General features: G+C 39.8%; 1 protein-coding gene across 2 annotated transcripts in view; it reads right to left on the bottom strand.

The window, feature by feature from the left end:
- Positions 1 to 13,029, bottom strand: part of DENND6A (DENN domain containing 6A) — a 51,015-nt gene extending 37,986 nt beyond the window's left edge. For both annotated transcript variants that reach the window (XM_042451535.1, XM_042451536.1), the window contains exon 1: positions 12,765 to 13,029. In XM_042451535.1, coding sequence (XP_042307469.1) covers positions 12,765 to 12,980 — 216 coding nt within the window. In that variant the 5' untranslated portion in view covers positions 12,981 to 13,029. The remainder of the gene's footprint in view (positions 1 to 12,764) is intronic.
- Positions 13,030 to 18,336: the final 5,307 nt, after the last annotated feature.

Below are 18,336 nucleotides of genomic sequence, written 5' to 3'. Positions count from 1 at the left end.
TGTCAAACCTAGGAAACTGCCTTATGCTGAAGCAGAACACTAGTCCATCTATCCTACGAGTAGTACAGTAATGTAAACTTTGAGTGGCTGCAGCTATCCAGGATTATATACAGTAATCTCTCCCAGCCTGGTTGTCTCAAGTCTAAGTACTAACCAGACACAACATTCCAAAATAAGATGGAGGGACATGTGTTCAAGATGGTTACACTGAAGCAGTTGTGGGGAAGGTGTGGTCTATAGACTGCACATGGTACTCCAGATCATTTTTGCAGCTTTTTCAAGGGTCCCAACAAACCTGAAAATATTTGGGGGTCCAAATATTTTTGCTTCAGTAAAGCATACATGAACCATAATGGCCAAGAGACCATGAGGCTTTCATGCACACCCTTCCTTTCTTCTTTCAATGCTGCTTGGACAAAGTATTGAGGTACTTCCAATTAACGGAAGTTATCAAATAAATATGGCTGATTTTTTAAAAAGACAACTTCAAACCATCATTTGTGGCTAAGGGAGGGTACAGACAGGCAGGAAAAAACGGCTTCAAGCAGCCTTTTCTGAAGCTGGATTGAGTCCTGCCAAACACATTGCTGGCCCTGAAGCTAGCCCCAATGTGGATGAATCATCCACCCAGGCAGATAACACAGCTTCAAGCCACAGTGCTCGCTCTGTTAATATTTTTTCACTTCTGTTCTGTGCCTGGACATGATCGTAGAGCCACAGAAACAGTGTGACAAAGACCATGTTCCCACCGACATCTCTATGGCCCTACGTATCGTCACAGTGATGCCATTCACAATAGTACCAGGAGCTAACCGATATCATGGATGCCATGTCAGCTGTGTGGTCTGCACTGGCACTAAACCTGCAATCTACAGGCAAAGCGGTCAGCGCTACACTACTCTATTATGCCCAACACAAAGAAATGCCAATGGTGGACAGTTAATGATGCACAGGAGCAAGGAGAAAATGGTGCTGGAAATTGAGTGGGAATCCAGCTGGAAGTACAAGTCAAATTTATCACTTTCCACTGATGTAACATCCAGTAGGTGAACGTTCAGCGTCCTTTTATTCATACTGCACATGCTCTTCCTCTCATTATATAGCCACACCTCTTAAAGCATGTCCTTGCAACGATTAATTCAGGGAAATATGATCCTTTTTATCTTAAGAAGCATCTTTCTAGTTTGTGCATTCAGACGTATCTACAAAGATGCACATTTTTCAGGGAGGAGCGGACAAAATCAGTTTGTTTGTTTTCCCCCCCTGTTCTTTCCATTTTAAATTCTGTTAGTCTCCTTTGTCCTTAACACCACCTCTCTATCACTTTCCCCCATTTCTTTTCGTAATCTTGCTTTGTTTCCCCTGCAATATACATCGACATTTTATCCATCTCCTTAAATTCCAATACTTTTATTTTCCATTCTGTTAGTTCTGGAGTCCTTTTTTGTTTCCAGTGTCTGGCATAAACCATGCGTGCAGCCGTTATTAGATACAATATCATACTGGTTTGTGTTTTATCTAATTTTTTCTGCGGTATATTTATCATATTAAGTAAAAATATTTCTGGGGATAAAGGTATTTTTATTTCCATTATTTCTTGTAATTCTTTATGTATTTGCTTCCAAAAATTTTTTATTTCTTCACACTGCCACCATACATGATACATTGTTCCCCACTTCTCTCTGCACTTCCAACATTTTCCGTCTATATTTTTTTTCATTTTTGCCAGTCTAGAGGGAGTCAGGTACCATCTGTATATAATTTTATAATAATTTTCTTTCAAAGTATTTCCTTTTGTAAATTTTTGAGTATTCTTCCAGGATCTTTCCCATATTTCTAAAGGAATTGTTTTCCCTATGTTTTTCATCCAGTTAACCATAGAAACCTTAATCGTTTCTTCTTCCTGATCTAATTCTAGCAACGTTTTATAGATTTTTCTAATTATACCTTTTTCCTTGCCCATTATGATTTTGTCAAATTCTGTTTTCTCCATTTCTATACCCTTCTCTTTTATATCTTTCTTTATTTCTGTTTTTAGTTGTTCATATTTTAACCAATTAAACTTTTTCCCTTCTCTTTTTAGATCTTCCTTATTTTTTATTTCTGTCTTTCCATTTATATTTACCACACAATCTTCATGTTTTATCCATTTATGATTCACGTGGTATTCTCCTTTATGAAAGGCCTCTTGTGGCGAGGACCATTTTGGGAATTTAGTATAAAGGAAATTCTTATATTTTTTCCAAATTTTAAGTATTCCCTTCCTGATACTATGTGTATTAAATCTCGCATCTTTGTGGTCGTATATTAGAAAGGCGTGCCAACCTGCAGTCAAACCCACTGCTTCTATTTCTAGTTGTTTCTTATTTTCTAGAAGTATCCATTCTTTGGCCCATATAAGTGCACAAGCGTCATGGTATAACTCAAGGTTAGGTAGGCCTAAACCACCTTTTTCCTTTCTACCTTGCAAAACCTTTGATTTCACTCTGGGTTTCCTTCCTCGCCATATAAACCTTGATATATCTTTATTCCATTGTGTGAAGGGATGTTTATTTTCTAAGATTGGAAGTGTTTGAAACAAGAATAACATTTTAGGTAGGACCTGCATTTGTATTGTTGCTATCCTTCCCATGAGTGAGAGGCACTTATTGGACCAGTTATCTAACTCTTCTTTTATTTTTTTCCACGTACTTTCGTAATTATTTTTATAAAGTTCCTTATTATTGTTAGTTATTATTATCCCCAAGTATTTAGTTCTATCGATTAATTTAAATTCAGATTCCTTTTTTAATTTTACTAATTCTTTTAAATTTAAGTTTTTAGTTATTATTCCACTTTTACCTTTGTTTATTTTAACCCCTGCTATGTTACCAAAATTTACCAGGATATTTTCCACTCTTTTTATGCTCTTTACCGGATCATCAAGAAATATTACTACATCATCTGCGTATGCACGTAGATGATATTGAAAATTCTCTGTTTTCGGAACCTTGATCTTTTTTTCCATTTTTAACTTCTTGCAAAGTGTTTCCATTATCATGATAAATAATAATGGAGAAAGTGGACATCCCTGTCGGGTCCCTTTAGATATTATGCACCTATTTGTTTTTTCTCCGTTAACTATTATTTGAGTTTCTTGATTTCTGTAAATTTTTTGTATCCCTTGTAGAATTTTCCCTTGTATTCCACATTCTTCCATTAGTATCATTAGGAAATCCCAATTTACATTGTCGAATGCCTTTTCTAGGTCCAAAAAGAGTAAACCCAATTTTAAGTCCTTATGATTATTATAATATTCAATTATGTCCACAACCGTGCGTATGTTGTTTCTTAGGTATCTCCCTGGAAGAAAACCTGTTTGCTCTTCCGAGATCCATTCTCTTAGAAATTTTTTTAATCTCTCTGCTAGTATAAACGCGTATATCTTATAATCGATATTCAGGAGTGTGATTGGACGATAATTTGCTATATCCTCAGTGTTTTTTTCCTTCTTTGGGGATCAACACCGTTAATGATTGTTTCCAAGTTTCGGGTATATCCCCTATATCGATTTGTTTTATGGTTCTATGCAACCACGGGGAGATCTCAGCTTTAAATGTTTTATAATATTTTGCCGTGAACCCGTCTGGGCCTGGCGCTTTATCAACTTTAAGCCTCTCAATTGCTATTTCAACCTCGGACAAAGATATGGGTGAGTTTAAATTTTCCAATTGGTGTTTAGATATTTTTTGGAGATGGCATTCTTTAATATATTCCCTTTTTTTTCCTTTCTCATTTTCATCCTCCTTAACTTTGTTAAACAATTTTTTGTAATATTGTTCCGTAATCCTAATTAAGTCTTTTTGCTGTGTAAATATTTTGTTTTTTTCTGTTAATTTCAATATTGTTTTTCCTGCCTTGTCTTTTTTTAGTTTATTGGCCAGCCATTTGCCTACCTTATTTGCATTCTCAAAATGGTAATGTTTACAATCTTTTATATTATTTAGAATCTCTTTTGTCATTTTTTGTTCTAATTGTGTTCTAATTAATTGTATTTCCTCTTTTAATCTGTTGTTACTAGGGTTCCTTGTGTGTTCTTTTTCTTTACATTTTAGTTTTTCTGTTAACTCTTTTTCTTCCTTTTTCTGAATTTTCCTTTGTCTTATTTCTTGCTGAATAAAGTGCCCTCTGATTACTGCCTTTGATGCATCCCATATGACATCTATTGGTGTTTCTTGATTATCATTTTGTTCAAAATATGCTTTGATTTCTTTTTTAACCTTTTCTATTATCCTCTCATCCGCTAAAAGAGATTCCTGAAGTCGCCAAGAGTATTCTTTTTTCCCTTCATTCAGCTGCAGTAAAATCGGACTGTGATCGGAAATGATCCTAGGCATTATTTCTGTTTTTGTTACAAATTTGCATAAAGATTTGGATACCACTGTAAAGTCAATTCTGGACCAAGAGTTAAATCGTCCCGAATAATATGTAAAATCTTTTACCTTTTCGTTCTGCACTCTCCATATATCAACTAAATAATTATCCTTCATTAAATTATATGCTGCTTTTGGGAGTATCCCCTGTGTATTGTTTTTTTTAGCCTGGGTTAATCTGTCTATCTTAGGGTTCAGAACCCCGTTCCAGTCCCCTGTAATTATTATTTTGTCATAAGCATATTCTAATTCTTTTATCTTTTGTCTTATTTCATTAAAGAATTTAGCTTTTTTCTCCTGTGGGGTGTATATATTTAATATCAGTATTTTACCACATTGTACCCCACCTCCGTTGCCACATATAACCCATTTTTGGAGTCCTTAAAAATTTCTTTGGATTTAATGTTGTTTATATAAGTTACTACTCCTTTCTTTTTCGATTGAATACTAGAGGCGGAGTATAGGATACCTAAGCTTTTGTTCTGTATCAGTCTTATATCTTTCTGTCTTAGGTGTGTTTCTTGTAAACAAATTATATTCGCCTTTTGCTTCTTCAAAAAATAAAATACTTTATTTCTTTTTTCTTTAAAATTAAGACCATTTACATTCCATGACAATACTTTAAGTGTCATTTTGAATTATTTCCCTTTTCTACACCTTTCTCTACCTCTTATTTCTCCTCCTATTTTTCTTTTTCCTGACTGTCTCTGAGAATGGAGGACTGTCTTCTTCCTCCTTCTCTAAGTTTAAATGGGGCCTATTTCCTGCCAGTTTCCTTAATCTTGTTACTATATGTTCAGTTCTTGTATTGCTTTTCCCTTTCCCTCCTTCTTTCTTGTTTTCCTGTTCTTCAAAATCAGTTTCTTTTTAAGCTTGCTTCTTCTCCCCCCCATAAGTGCATTCTATCTGTATTCAATCCTGCTTCGAGACATGCATCTAAAGCGGGATTGAATCTAGCTTCTTTTGACTGTCTGTATCCCCCTTTCATTACTCAAAATTTTGATTCTAGCTTGGTTTAAATAAAAGCTGAAAATAAAAGCTTCCAAACCCTTCCTGTTGGCCACATGAAAGGAGGAAGAAAGAGGTATACAGGTCTGAACACTGCTGTGGATCATGTGCATTGCTTATGATTCAGGTCAGATATTCTACCACACTACAGTGTAGACTAGAACAGCCTTTCCAATGTGGGATCCTCCAGATGTTTTAGACTGGTACTATTCAAAGTGGTATTCCACAGAATGGTGCCAGGCCATGAGCCACTGACTGCCCATCTGCAGCACATTTTGAAGGTATTTTGTTTAAACCATACACTGTAAGCCACCTTGGATATGAACTACAAATTAAAATTTTAGAAAACTATGCAATCATCATCATCATCTGGCACAATTATGGTACCAGTCCCAATGGTTGGGAAAAAATGACAGTTTGTCACACCAGATATACAAAAAGCACTGTTTTACATTACTGTACAACTTCCACCATTCTCAGAGATTAGCTGTGCTGACTGGGGCTGACTATGGAGCTTTTAGTCCAAAACATTTGGAGGACTTCATGTTTGCAAGAATGGACCAGCGAATCAAGAATGGTCTGAAGGCTCTCTTCATGAGCCCATTCTCCTTTTTGTTTCCAAGCTGTCCAAACCAATTTGCAATGCTGTGCAGATCAGGTGATAACTGACACACTTACTCTCCAAATAATGCTTTGCATGCAGTTTAAACCATACTTTTAAAAATCATGATTTGGAGACTATAACTGAAGCATAACTTGCCTTAATTCAGGTTTCACAGCAAAATTCAGTTAAAATAACCAAGAAACAGGAAGGGAATCAGCACACAGGTATGAATGTATAAGTATGCTGCCGATTCACAATCATCCAAAATTTACAAGATTACCCAAACTATGCCAAAGCAATTCTATAAACTTTTAATATTTTTAGTATCTCAGCTTTTTTTCTTTTTTGTTTTTCAAACAAAGTTTTCATTACTTAGCAACGGTTAGAAACTCAAGCTAATAAACCAGATATGCATATGTTAGGTGTACCTAGAAGTATTTGCTTTAGAACAGTAACCTGTCAACTTTCCACTCTACCAAAGCATTATTTTTTAAAAAATCTCACAGTATTTAAAAGATCTATTGCTACAGAAAACGTCTGAAGCATCAAAAAACTAAGTCTGATTATTTACTTCAGTTTACCTTTTCTGCAAAAGTGTTTTACTGAAGCAATCAGTAGCGTGGAGAATTGGCAGTTTAAAATGCAGTCGGCCCTCTGTATCCATGGCTCCTGCATCCATAGATTGAATCATCCACAGCTTGAAAATATTCTCCAATAATTCCAAAAAGCAAACCTTGATTTTTGCCATTTTATACAAGGGAAACCATTTTGCATTCCCAGTGTATACAGTATAATGAGACTGTAGCATCCATAGATTTTGGTATCCATGGGGATAATGGAACCAAACTCCATTAGATACCAATGGCCCACTAATGTAGCACAGGGTGAAGACTAGCATTCTTCTACATCTTCCACAAAAATCACTATTATCAATTTGAATTAGAGAGCTTAGAACATACATTTCAAAACTGATATATTTTCCTCATTAAAATAAATGAAGTGAAGAAATAAAAGTCTGCCATTAGCAGTGAATTACCATATATACTCATGTATGTCTAGAAATTTTAGTCAAAAAATTGACCCCAAAAACCTGAGTTGATTTATCCATGGGTCAATGTAAGTGCCATACTGTAACTCTTACAAAAAAAAGAAACCAGCCTTTGATGAAAGGCAAGCGCTTAATCTGTCCTGGAAGCACTGAATCCCCTCTATTCTCTCATCCATCCAGTCTTTAGTGTGAGTACAGTGATGTCTGCTTGAATTTTGTAAGCTGTTTGGCATCGTTTCCCTTTGCTTCATTCTTTACATCCTTTGTCACATGCCCTTAAGTTTTACCCTTGACTTATCCACGAGTCATATCAAAAGCCATAATTTTGGCCCCAAAATCTGTCCTCGATTTATACATGAGGTTCACTTATAGTTGAGCATATATGATATAATATTAAGCAGTAAAGTGATTTAACAGTAAGTTTAGACCCATCTCTCTTAGGACAATCCTCACAGTTACTTGAGACTTGTCTACTTGAAAATGGACAGTGGCTTAACAGATATGGGTTAAGAATTGATATCATAATGAGGTTTTATAGGCTTGTTTCATTAATTTCCTACTGCAAAGTAAAATGCTATCTTAGGCATTAAAGTCACTACTCTACATACTTGTCTATAAGTTGAAGAATTTATGCCGAACAATTGTTGCCAAAATCCTGGATCGACTTATATACGGGTCAATATGATAATACTGTTCAGAAAGGTCCTAAAAGAAGTGCCCCTCCAACACTCCATTATCCATACTTTAGGGGCTGCTGCCCAGGCAGGAAGACAGACTGCATGTGTGTTTGTGTGTATGTGTGTGTTCCTGCTTTGTCAAGCGTGTGTGAGTGTGTGTGGTCATTGGTGCTTTGCTGATGTCTTTGCTTTGTCCTTTACATCCTTTGTTACATACATCTAAATTGTACCCTCATATCAAAATCCATAATTTTGGCCCCAAAACCAGGCCTCAGCTTATACACGAGGTTGGCTTATAGTCGGATATACACAGTAATTCTACAAATTCATGTCCATGGAATGTAATTTCTCTCATTATTTGTAAGTAAACTCTTAAAACTATTCTCACATATAGCGATGAACCTACATATAATTCTACATATAATGTAGAAAAGAACAATTTCAATTCAAATATGTGTTCCAGTCAACATATGTGCATGATACCAAGCCCAATTAATTTCTGTTTAGGGGAGAGCTGACATTTAAGATTTTGCACTAAAAATGTAATGGGAAGATTCAGTCTTAAATTCATAGTATTCTTAGCATAGGAACAGTACAGTCACCCCTCCTTTCTCGCAGACTTGAGATCCATGCTCTTGAGTATTCAGGGAGGGGCGATCTCCATTATTATCCATGGGGTGCACCCCCATGGTGCGTGCCCTGCACATATTCATGGGCACATGCCCCATTCAAGCCTATGGGGCTTGAATATCTGAGAGTCTCTGTTTTCGAGGGGGGGGGGTCCGGAACAGATCCTGCGCGAAAATGGAGGGCCAATTGTGTTTCCAATTATGTAACATACTTACACAGCAAAGAAAGATCCTACAGGCAAAAAGAGAAAGTGTTTCTTTTCATGGATTTCTCCTCCCTTCTTCAAGAAATTATGCCCCTGAAAATTTACTCAGAAGAGTTGGGAGGTTCTCCAGAGTGACATATAAGATTTAAAAGGAAGGTGTGATTGGGGAGCATCACTCAACTCTAGAGCAGGGAGTTTCACAGGATCCTATTTCCCACTCTCAAAAAAGGAGCCCTTTTGTTTGTAGAAAGGTGTCATTTTCTGTTTTGAGGTGAAGCCGGCAAAGGCTTCTGGGATACAATTTGCCAGGGGGAGATGACACCGTTGACCCATTTCATTCTTGCAATAGTCCTGTATGGAAGCTTAAACTGAGGTATGATGGACCTGAGTTTTCTCAAGGCTATCGAGTTTCACTTATATATTTCCTATTTTCAGTTATAACATTAACCACCACATTGACTTTTTAGAGTGGCAATATGATAGAAAATTCTTATAAGAAGCACATTTCTTTGCTTGCCTATCAAAGACTACTGAAAACAGAGTATGGCATGCATAGATTTGGTCTTTCCAACTGCAATATACATTCACAAGTTTGTTGTACTGGCTTATCATACTTGATACTGGATCACTTGATTTCAGTATTTGACTCTATAATACTTGTGAATGGGTTACAATTTTGTAATTGGCTATGGTAGGTCTTATATGACTAGAATTCAGACTATCACCAAACAGAACCAATAGTTCCTTCCTTGGGGCGCCTAGTCTATTGCTACGATGTAGTATTAACACAGAAAATCTCCACACCACTATGATGGATCACGTCACAAAAGCTGTAAAATTTTACTCATTCCCATGAGTAATACAAGTTGATACAGTAAAAGTGGAAGACAAGAACACACATGCACTAAAACACAAACCTAATTCCAGAAAACCTAACCTAACTTCACAAAAAACTGTTAGAGTTCACAAGCAAAAAACAAAGATTTAAGTCCTTTTAAAATTTAAGTCTTCCAGACACAAACACCAGTGTCATATAGCAAGCATACCTGGATTTAGATGTGGAAAGCTAATATGCACAGTAACACAGGTGTGATTTTTACATACTATATTTACAATCACCCCTCCAAGTCCACAGACTTGAAATCTGTGGACTTGGAAATCCACGGAGGAATGCATGCGCTTGAATATGCGCAAGATTTGGAACTCACAGGAGGTCTGGAACAGGTCCCCTGTGAGTTCCAAGGGGCGACTGTATTTAAAATACATGCTTTTTAAAATACAAACACATAGACACACACTTTTTTCCATCCAAAACTGCTAACAGAAAATAACTGAATTCATATACACAGAGTCTCTCATTCTCATTAACTCACAATCCCAGTACAACTTTGGACAGTAACATATGCATGTTAGAACACAGATTTAAAGCAATTAGCAATTTTTTTGTTTTCCATTCACTGCTAAAATATGATACCAGGGTCTTCGGAACTGGAAGCTTCTTCTAAATATCTACTTCACAAGTATCCTAGAGATCCTTCTCAGAATCATCCTTATGGATGTTGTACTTTAAAAAACATACCATATAACAAGTCTACTTTTAGAAAATATTCACTATCTGCCATATACCAGTCAAGGATTTTTACAAGAAACATCAAATTTTCCAGGACATGCCATATTCACAGCATAACCTGATGGAGGGAGTATTCAGTGACTCTGTCAGAAGCTGAAAGAGGTTTCAGCAAACTAGCACTCAAGAAAAACAGTAGGTTACCATCATCTTGCCTACTGAATGTGAACTTGTAGCAGAGATCGAATGGAGGAAGAAATTCATGATTTTGCAGTGAGAAAGGCCATAAAAACCATGATTTAAAGCTAACAGACCTAATGTTTATAGCCACTTTGGTCTATCTGAATTAAAAGGTCAATACATTCACAAGATACTGCTTTTATAAATAACCAAAAAGTTACAAAACAGCAAAATTCTAGGATTCCCCAGCTGGGAAAGAAAGAAACAAGATTTTCACAAATGTGGACAACGAAGCAGTACATTCAGAATAAAAACAAATGTTTCCATGGTCCTTGAAACTGCATTATGGGGTGAGAGGTTGGTGTGTCACTGTGGAAGGGGCTGCCTACTGTACAAGGTTCTGTTGTTGCTGCTGTTGTGTGCTTTAAAGTTGTTTCTGACTTATGGTGACCCTAAGGCTTAACTGTGATAGGGTTTTCTTGACAAGTTTGTTCAGAAGGGGTTTGTCACCACCGGCCTGAGGTTGAGAGAGTGTGACTTGCCCAGTGGGTTTCATGGTTGAGCTGAGGATAAAATTGTGGTCTCCAGAGTCCTAGTCCAACACTCAACCACGATGCCATGCTGGCTTTCTGCTAGTTTCTACAGGTACCAAAAAGTGAGGCTTGGATCCTACAACAGGAAAATATGTTTCCAAATTATTTACAGCGCAATCCAATAGCAACACTTCCAGACAAGGCCCCCAATGGTCTTCTTCCCCCTCCCCACCATTTAATCTTTCTGTCATACCTATCCATTAATGATGGATGAAAGTTTGAAAAAATATATGTGCAAAAATACAGAGATTTGTGGAAGAGAACCATTCACAAATTTCTATGTGTGTGTCCACTATGTGTTTAGTAAGTCTGAGGACACAAAACTTCTCTTCATAGTTTTCAGCCTTACTGAATACTAATGTAATACTGTACCTGTGATTCAGTTGCAGAACGGTCTTCAGCAACAAAGCACATGTGTATGTGGCCTTGTGCGGAGCAAGTCATCCTTTCTTTCAGCTTGACCCACCACCTTACAGCAATATAATTGGGTAACTGTACATGAACCACACAGGTCACACTCTCTCAGTGTTGCAATGGCAATGGTAAACTACCTCTGAAGAAACTTGCCAAGAAAACCCTATGACAGGGAGACCTTAGGGTCACCAGAAGTCAGAAACGACTCCAAGGCACACAACAAGAACAACATAAAGTGAATGATGCAATCAATAAACAGGCATATCTATTTAACAGTCCAAATATATTTTGAATTCTCTTTCTAATCATGTATTTTGCAAAAGTTGTGGTAGTTAAACCTATTTATGTTAAATTTACATCTGTGTCTTTTCATTCAAAAATGTGCTCAAGACGGTGCCCAAATCACAACTAAAGTCAATGCTAAAACTCATTAAGAAGAGATCAAATGAAAAGCTATGTATATGGGAGAGTTAATTGTCCAGACAGTTACTAGAAATGACTGTCTGTTCTGAGTTATACTATCACTTTCCTTATGAAAGTGATAGTAAATGCCATCATCACAATTTCTGCCTTCAAAAGCCTGGCCACTTCTTTGTCAAACCACACAGATTTCAAGGCAGGACATCTAATAAAGCCCTGAGCCTCTTCCTAAGCCCTTTCCCTTCTGGGGCTGGCATTCAAAGACACAGCCATGTTAGTCTGGGAAATCAATATCCCAGGGGACCTTGTAGCACCTTTCAGACCCACTGGAAGGAAGGAAGAAAGAAAGAAAGAAAGAAGCCAGGCGCATGGGTTTTCATAGACTTGACCCTGCTTCCTCAGCTGCATGCCTGGACATGGAGGACAGGTCCTGGGAAAGAAGGGTGAGGGAGGTGAAGGCAGCACACAATGGAGGACATGGCCGAAATAAAAGCTCGAAACACCTGATATAAATCCAGGCTTCTTGGCTGGGCTCAAAAGGTAAGACATCTGATCTTCCTCCCGGGGCAGAAGGTGGAAAGGGAGGAGGACCACTTCTGATCACCATGGCCATGCTCTGAATGGAGGACACCTGGGACTCCCTCCTCCTGGGCAGAAGGAAATGGAGGACAGATCCTAGCAAAGGAGAAGGATCACGCTCAAAATGGGAGTCCCTCCTGGGGGGAAAGTGGGGATGGAGGGGTAGAAGCTGCGGAAGACACTTGGGAGTCCCTCTTGGACAGAAGGGGGGAATGGGAGACAGGTCTCCCTGGTCATGCTCTAAATGGAGGACACCTGGGACTGACTCGCTGCTGGGCAGAAGGGGGAAGGGGGGAATGGGTCCTGGAGGAGGAGGGGGCCCTTGGGGCCGTTAGAGGCCGAAGAGGGCTGGGGGCGACAGGGCAAAGGGAGAAGGAGAGGGGGCGCCCTCCATTCCGTCTCCCAGCAGCAGCAGCATCAGCCTCACCTCCACCGCCTGCCCCAGCTCCAGGTCGAAGCCCACCACGCAGACGCAGTGGAGCCAGGCCGAGAAGCGGTCCCAGGGCAGCAGCGGAGGGGGAGCCGGAGGGGGAGGCGGCTGCAGCATTCCCGGGCCTCCGGGGGGTCCTCCTTCCTCCTCCTCCTCTTCAGGGCGCCCGCTTCCGCCTCCTTCTTCCTCCCTCAGCCTCCGCAACAAGGCCATGGCGCTCCCTCGGCCACCGGCTCCTCACCGGCACCAGCGCCCAGGGAGGGAGGGAGGGACCACGTGACGCAGGATGAACACCCCTCCCCCGTCGGAGGGGACTCCGCAGACACCGCCCCCTTTCCCGCCTCCGCCGCCAAGGGAGAGCAAGGAGGCGGAAGAGTCCAAATGGGCACCGCGGGGGGGGGAGGTAACATTCCACATCCAGGGAGAGGGAGGGAGAGAGGGTCGCTCCGTCTCCTGGGGGAAAGGCGACGCTCCCCAAGCTGTGCTCTGTGTGAGGGGTGTTTTGGACTTCAGCTCCCAGAATGCCAGGCTGTAGGCCAACGTGGCTGAGGCTCCTGGGAGATGAAGTCCAAAGTTCTCTTAAAGGGCACGGTTTGGGGGCCACTGCAGGAGGCCTTTCAGTTCGCAGCCCTGGCCCTGGCCCTGGCCCTGGGAGAGGGTTTGTGGTGGGGCTCGCTAAAAGGAAATAGATAAGTGAAAACCAATGGCAGCCCTTGCCCTGAACAGGGAGAACACGGTGCTTGCCCTGAGGGTCAGTGGGGAACACTTGCCCAGAGAGAATCATTGATGGACCTAGATAAAGATTTATTGTACCTGGGATCCAACATTGAACAGAATGGAGGCTTCAGCCAAGAGATAAGAAGAAGACTAGGAATGGGGAGGGCAGTCATGAAAGAGCTAGAAAACAAGCTGAAGTGCAAAGATATACAACTTAGAACAAAAGTTAGAATAGTCCAAGGCATTGTATTCCCTATTACCCCACAAATGGATGCAAGAGATGGATAGTGAAGAAGGCAGATAAGAAGAAAACCAATTCTCTTTGAGATGTGGTGCTGGAGAAGAGGGCTGGGGATAATACTGTTGATGGCCAAAAGGACAAACAAATGGGTCCTTGAACAGATCAACCCACAAATCTCCCTGGAAGCCAAGAGGACTAGACTAAGGCTGTCACACTTTGGTCATATCCCAAGAAGGCATGACTCATTTGAAAAGACACAAATGCTGGGAAAGGTTGAGCGTAGAAGGAACAGGAAGGCCACATGCCAGCTGGGTAGACTGACTGAGTCCATCCATCTGGCATGCGGTCTTCTTCTCTTTCTTCCACCCTCAGCCTTTCCCAGCATTATTCTCTTTTCTGATGGGCCTGAATCTGCAGGATCTGAGGAGAACAGTGGGGGGCAGGGGGTCTCGGAGGTGTCTCTTCCACAGGAGTGCCATGAGGAGAGAGACTTGAGGGCAGTTAACAACAATACCTTACTGCTGCCTAAACATGCCAAGAAAAACGCATGCCAGGGTCACCTTACTGTCATCATAAGCCATGGTGACCAGGTGTCATAATTGCAACGGAGGACAAGACACCACAAAATATCCATTCATGAAAAATGTATTACATTAGAAAATAAAAGCTAAAAACATACTGTATAAGTATAAATTCATTTCATATGGTTTATTTATACTGTAGTTATATTATATATTGTGTATATTATTATTATTATTATTATTATTATTATTATTATTATCCTTTCTTCACTGCAAATAAGGGGATAGAATGGATCCTTCTAAAATTCCTTTTTCCTAGGAGCAGGAGAGAAGACTTGTCCCCAGAGCTCAGGGTGCATTTGTTTCTCAGAGGGGAAAAGGACAGCAAACATGGTGTTACTCAATAAGGCTTCTTGGTCATGCTCAAAATGGAGGACATTTTGGAATTAATCCTGGACAGATGGTTGAAATGTAGAGCGTATCCTGAAAAATGAGAACATCCAGTCACCCTGCCACAAGCCAAAAATGACTTGGAGGCACACAACAACAATAACAACAACAAACTGTTGCCTAGCGAGCCAGCATGGCATAGTGTTTTGAGTGTTGGGCTGCAACTCTGGAAACCAGGGTTTGATTCCCCACTTAGACATGGAAACCCATTGGGTGACCTTGGGTGAGTCACACACACTCAGCCCCAGAAAAACCTATTAGGGTTGCCAGAAGTTGGAAATGACTTGAAGCCACATAACAACAAACCCTTGCCTTCCTCTTTTCCCCATGCATCTGAAGAAGTAGATCTAGTCTAGGAAAGCTTATACTACAACTTCTTTCACACAGTTAGTCTCAAAGGTGTTACAAGATCCCTTTGCATACTCATTTCTCCATAGTGTTTCACAGCTAGAGAGTCTTCCAGTTGCTTCCCTGGTTATATATAGCATGAGGTTCTTTTAAAAACAACAACACCCAAACCCAGAAGCTCAAGCCTGAAGGACTTGTAGGTCATGCCATTTGGCTCAGTCCCATGCACTGAGGCAAGCTTCTTTCTACACGCTGTTGTAACACTTCTAAAAGATTATGTGCATATACATTACTGAGAATTTCACTTTGCAATCCTTTTTTAAATATATGCAATAAGAACCAGACAAAAGGAAAAAGGAAAATCAACGCATTCAAGATGTGGTGCTGGAAAAGAGTGCTTAGAATACTACGGACAGCCAAAAAGTCAAACAAATGAGTCCTTATACAGATCAAGCCAGAACTCTCCTTGGAAGCCAAGATGATCAAATTGAGACTGTCATACTTTGGCCACATAATGAGAAGACATGGATCACTAGAAAAAACAATAATGCTAGGAAAGGTAGAGGGGAGAAGGAGGAGGGGAAGACTGCCAGCAACATGGATGGACTCAGCCAGAGGAGTCACAGGCATGGATTGTGTGGACTGAGCAGAGCAGAGGAGGATAGAAGTGTTGGAGGTGTCTCATCCAGAGGGTCACCATGAGCCAGGGCAGACTCGAGGGCAGTTAACAACAAAATGTTAATCAGCTGAACAGTGAAGACAGGAAGAAAATCAGCTCATTTGAAATGTGTTGGAGAAAACTTCTGCAAATATCACGGGCTGCTAAAAAGACAAATAAATGGGTCCTAGAGTAAATAAGTCTGAACTCTTCCTAGAAGCCAAGATGACTAAGAGGCTGTTGTACTTTGGCCATAACATCAGAAGGCATTACTCACTTCAAAGGTCCATAACGCTTGGTAAGGTAGAAGGCAGTAGGAAAAAAGAAAGACCACATTCCAGATGGATAGACTCAATCAAGGAAGCCACGACCCTGAGTCTGCAGGACCTGCACAGGTCTGTTGAAGATAGGGTGACTTGAAGGTCTCTAATTCCTAGGGTCGCCATAAGTTGATGGCAGTTAACAACAATGTTAATCAGAACAACACCCACATAATTTCACACACTGAAGATGACTCTGTGTGTTTGCAAAATTTCCATGCATTTCTTTCTTTAGAGTACCGGTATTTTAGTACACAGTTACTCAGTTGCCCAAATCACTGCTCCCAGCAGAAAATAAAGAGGCATGGGTTTTTGGGGTTTTTTTTAAAGAAAAATAGAGTACATTTTTTAATATTGCTCTGTAAGTTTCCTGAGAAATTTATAATGGGGGCTTTTAGACATGTCACATCTTTAGATTGCTAATGTTGTTATTAATTGCTGTTAAGTCAGCTTTGAGTTCATAGTGAATGCAACCTTCAAAAAACACTGTTACCAAGCATTATCAACTTTTCCAATGAGTTGTGTTGTCTCATAATATAACGAAGACAGAGTAGCTTCCGTTTGGTAATTTATCTATATTGATGCACCTTTGGGTATACATTGGTTTCTGTCCATGGGGCAATGAGCATCTTTGAAGCAACAATTTAGTTCAGTTAATGGCATGCAGGGCATTTCTCCTTCTATGGAATTATAGTTGCATTATATGTGATATGGATATTTTTCAAGAAAATATATCTGTCATAAGTCCTCTTCATCACCTGGTCTGTCATCAGAAGGAGCTTTCTCCTAGTTGGTAGAGGGACCCTAATATAGATTGGAACCACACGGAAATGGGAGAAAGACAAAGTTTCTCTACCCTTTTGAGACTACAATTCCTAGAACCTGCTGGGGTTCTGGGAGTTGTCCAAAAAAGTAAATATTCCAAGCTATGCTTTCTAACGGCATGTCTTGTGTCTCATGAAGTTTGAGTTTTCCTTTTTTTTCTTTTAAAACTTTATTGTCATGTTAAAAGAAAAGGAAAAGTCAGGCATTACACTATTCCACAAATGCCAATTTGCAAAGCTATACATAAACAGTAAAAATGAAACAACAACAACAAAACAAAGCAAAGTGGAAACTCCAATGTTCTTGAGGCTGGAAGTAGGAAATAATGGATTTGTATGTTAGCAGGTGAATTGGTCTTAGCAGAAGTCAGCATTTGTGGACAGAAAGGAGATGGATCATGAAATCATCTTTCCATTAGCAGATGCCTTTCCAGGATATGGACTGTGACTCTGGTAGATTGTCAACTTTACCATGTTCGTTCACAGACTGAAGAAAGGAGAGCCAAGCTTGAGCTCATTTTGCCTCTCAGATTTCACTGCCATTCACAAGCCAAAAGCCAAGACAAATACGAACAAGCATCTGAGATTTATAAAAAGGAGAAGTCTGGCAGAATCACTGTGTCTTCCTGGGATGAGAGAGGAGGTTTATGAGCTGTGAAGTCAAAGGCTTTCATGGCTGGCATCCATAGTTTTTGTGGGTTTTTCGGGCTATGTGGCCATGTTCTAGAAGAGTTTCTTCCTGACATTTATGAGCTCTTTTCCTGAATCTTGGCTTGCCTTAGGTGTGAGTCTCTTGATGGAGTCAATACTGCTGCACTTTAATTCTTGCTGAAGTCAAAATGTGGTCACTAGGTGCAGAAGAAGAGTTGTTAACCACATATAGATCTGGTCTTGGGTAGCTGGTTGGTTGTTGTGTGCCTTCAAGTAATTTCTGACTTATCGTAACCACACCATAGGATTTTCTTGGCAAGATTTGCTCAGAAGATGTTTGCTGTGGCCTTCCTTTGCAGTTGAGTGTGTCTTGCCACAGGTCACTCAATAGGTTTCCACAGCTGAGCAGGGATTTGAACTCTGGTAACACAGAGTCCTAGTCCAACACTTGGGTGCAAGTCCTTTGTGAATGGACTGATTCTTTAGGCTTCTTTCCCCTTTCCTTAACATGTAGCTGAAAGCACTGAAAGTGCTTTTTATCTATGTTAGCAAAAGGGATTTTAAATTCTATATTAGTTAATATAAGTGCTACTATTGCATTATACACTTTATTTGGAGCTTCAAAGATTAGCTATAGAACTTTTTAAACAAATATGTTGGGGGGAAAGCTAATCAAATAATTAAGCCACAAGAAAGAGTCAAAAAATGTCCAGAGGTTTGTTGGGAAGTGGGGCTGTATTTACATGTCATTGGTTGGCATGTTTCCCATGACCCAAAAATACACACAAGAAAACAGGAAATTGCCTGCATGCTATGATCTGCCTCTTAGCAGTTTCCTT

Source organism: Sceloporus undulatus, chromosome 2 (genome assembly GCF_019175285.1).
Source record: "Sceloporus undulatus isolate JIND9_A2432 ecotype Alabama chromosome 2, SceUnd_v1.1, whole genome shotgun sequence".
Lineage (NCBI taxonomy): Eukaryota > Metazoa > Chordata > Lepidosauria > Squamata > Phrynosomatidae > Sceloporus > Sceloporus undulatus.
This window is presented reverse-complemented; position numbering and strand designations above follow the sequence as displayed.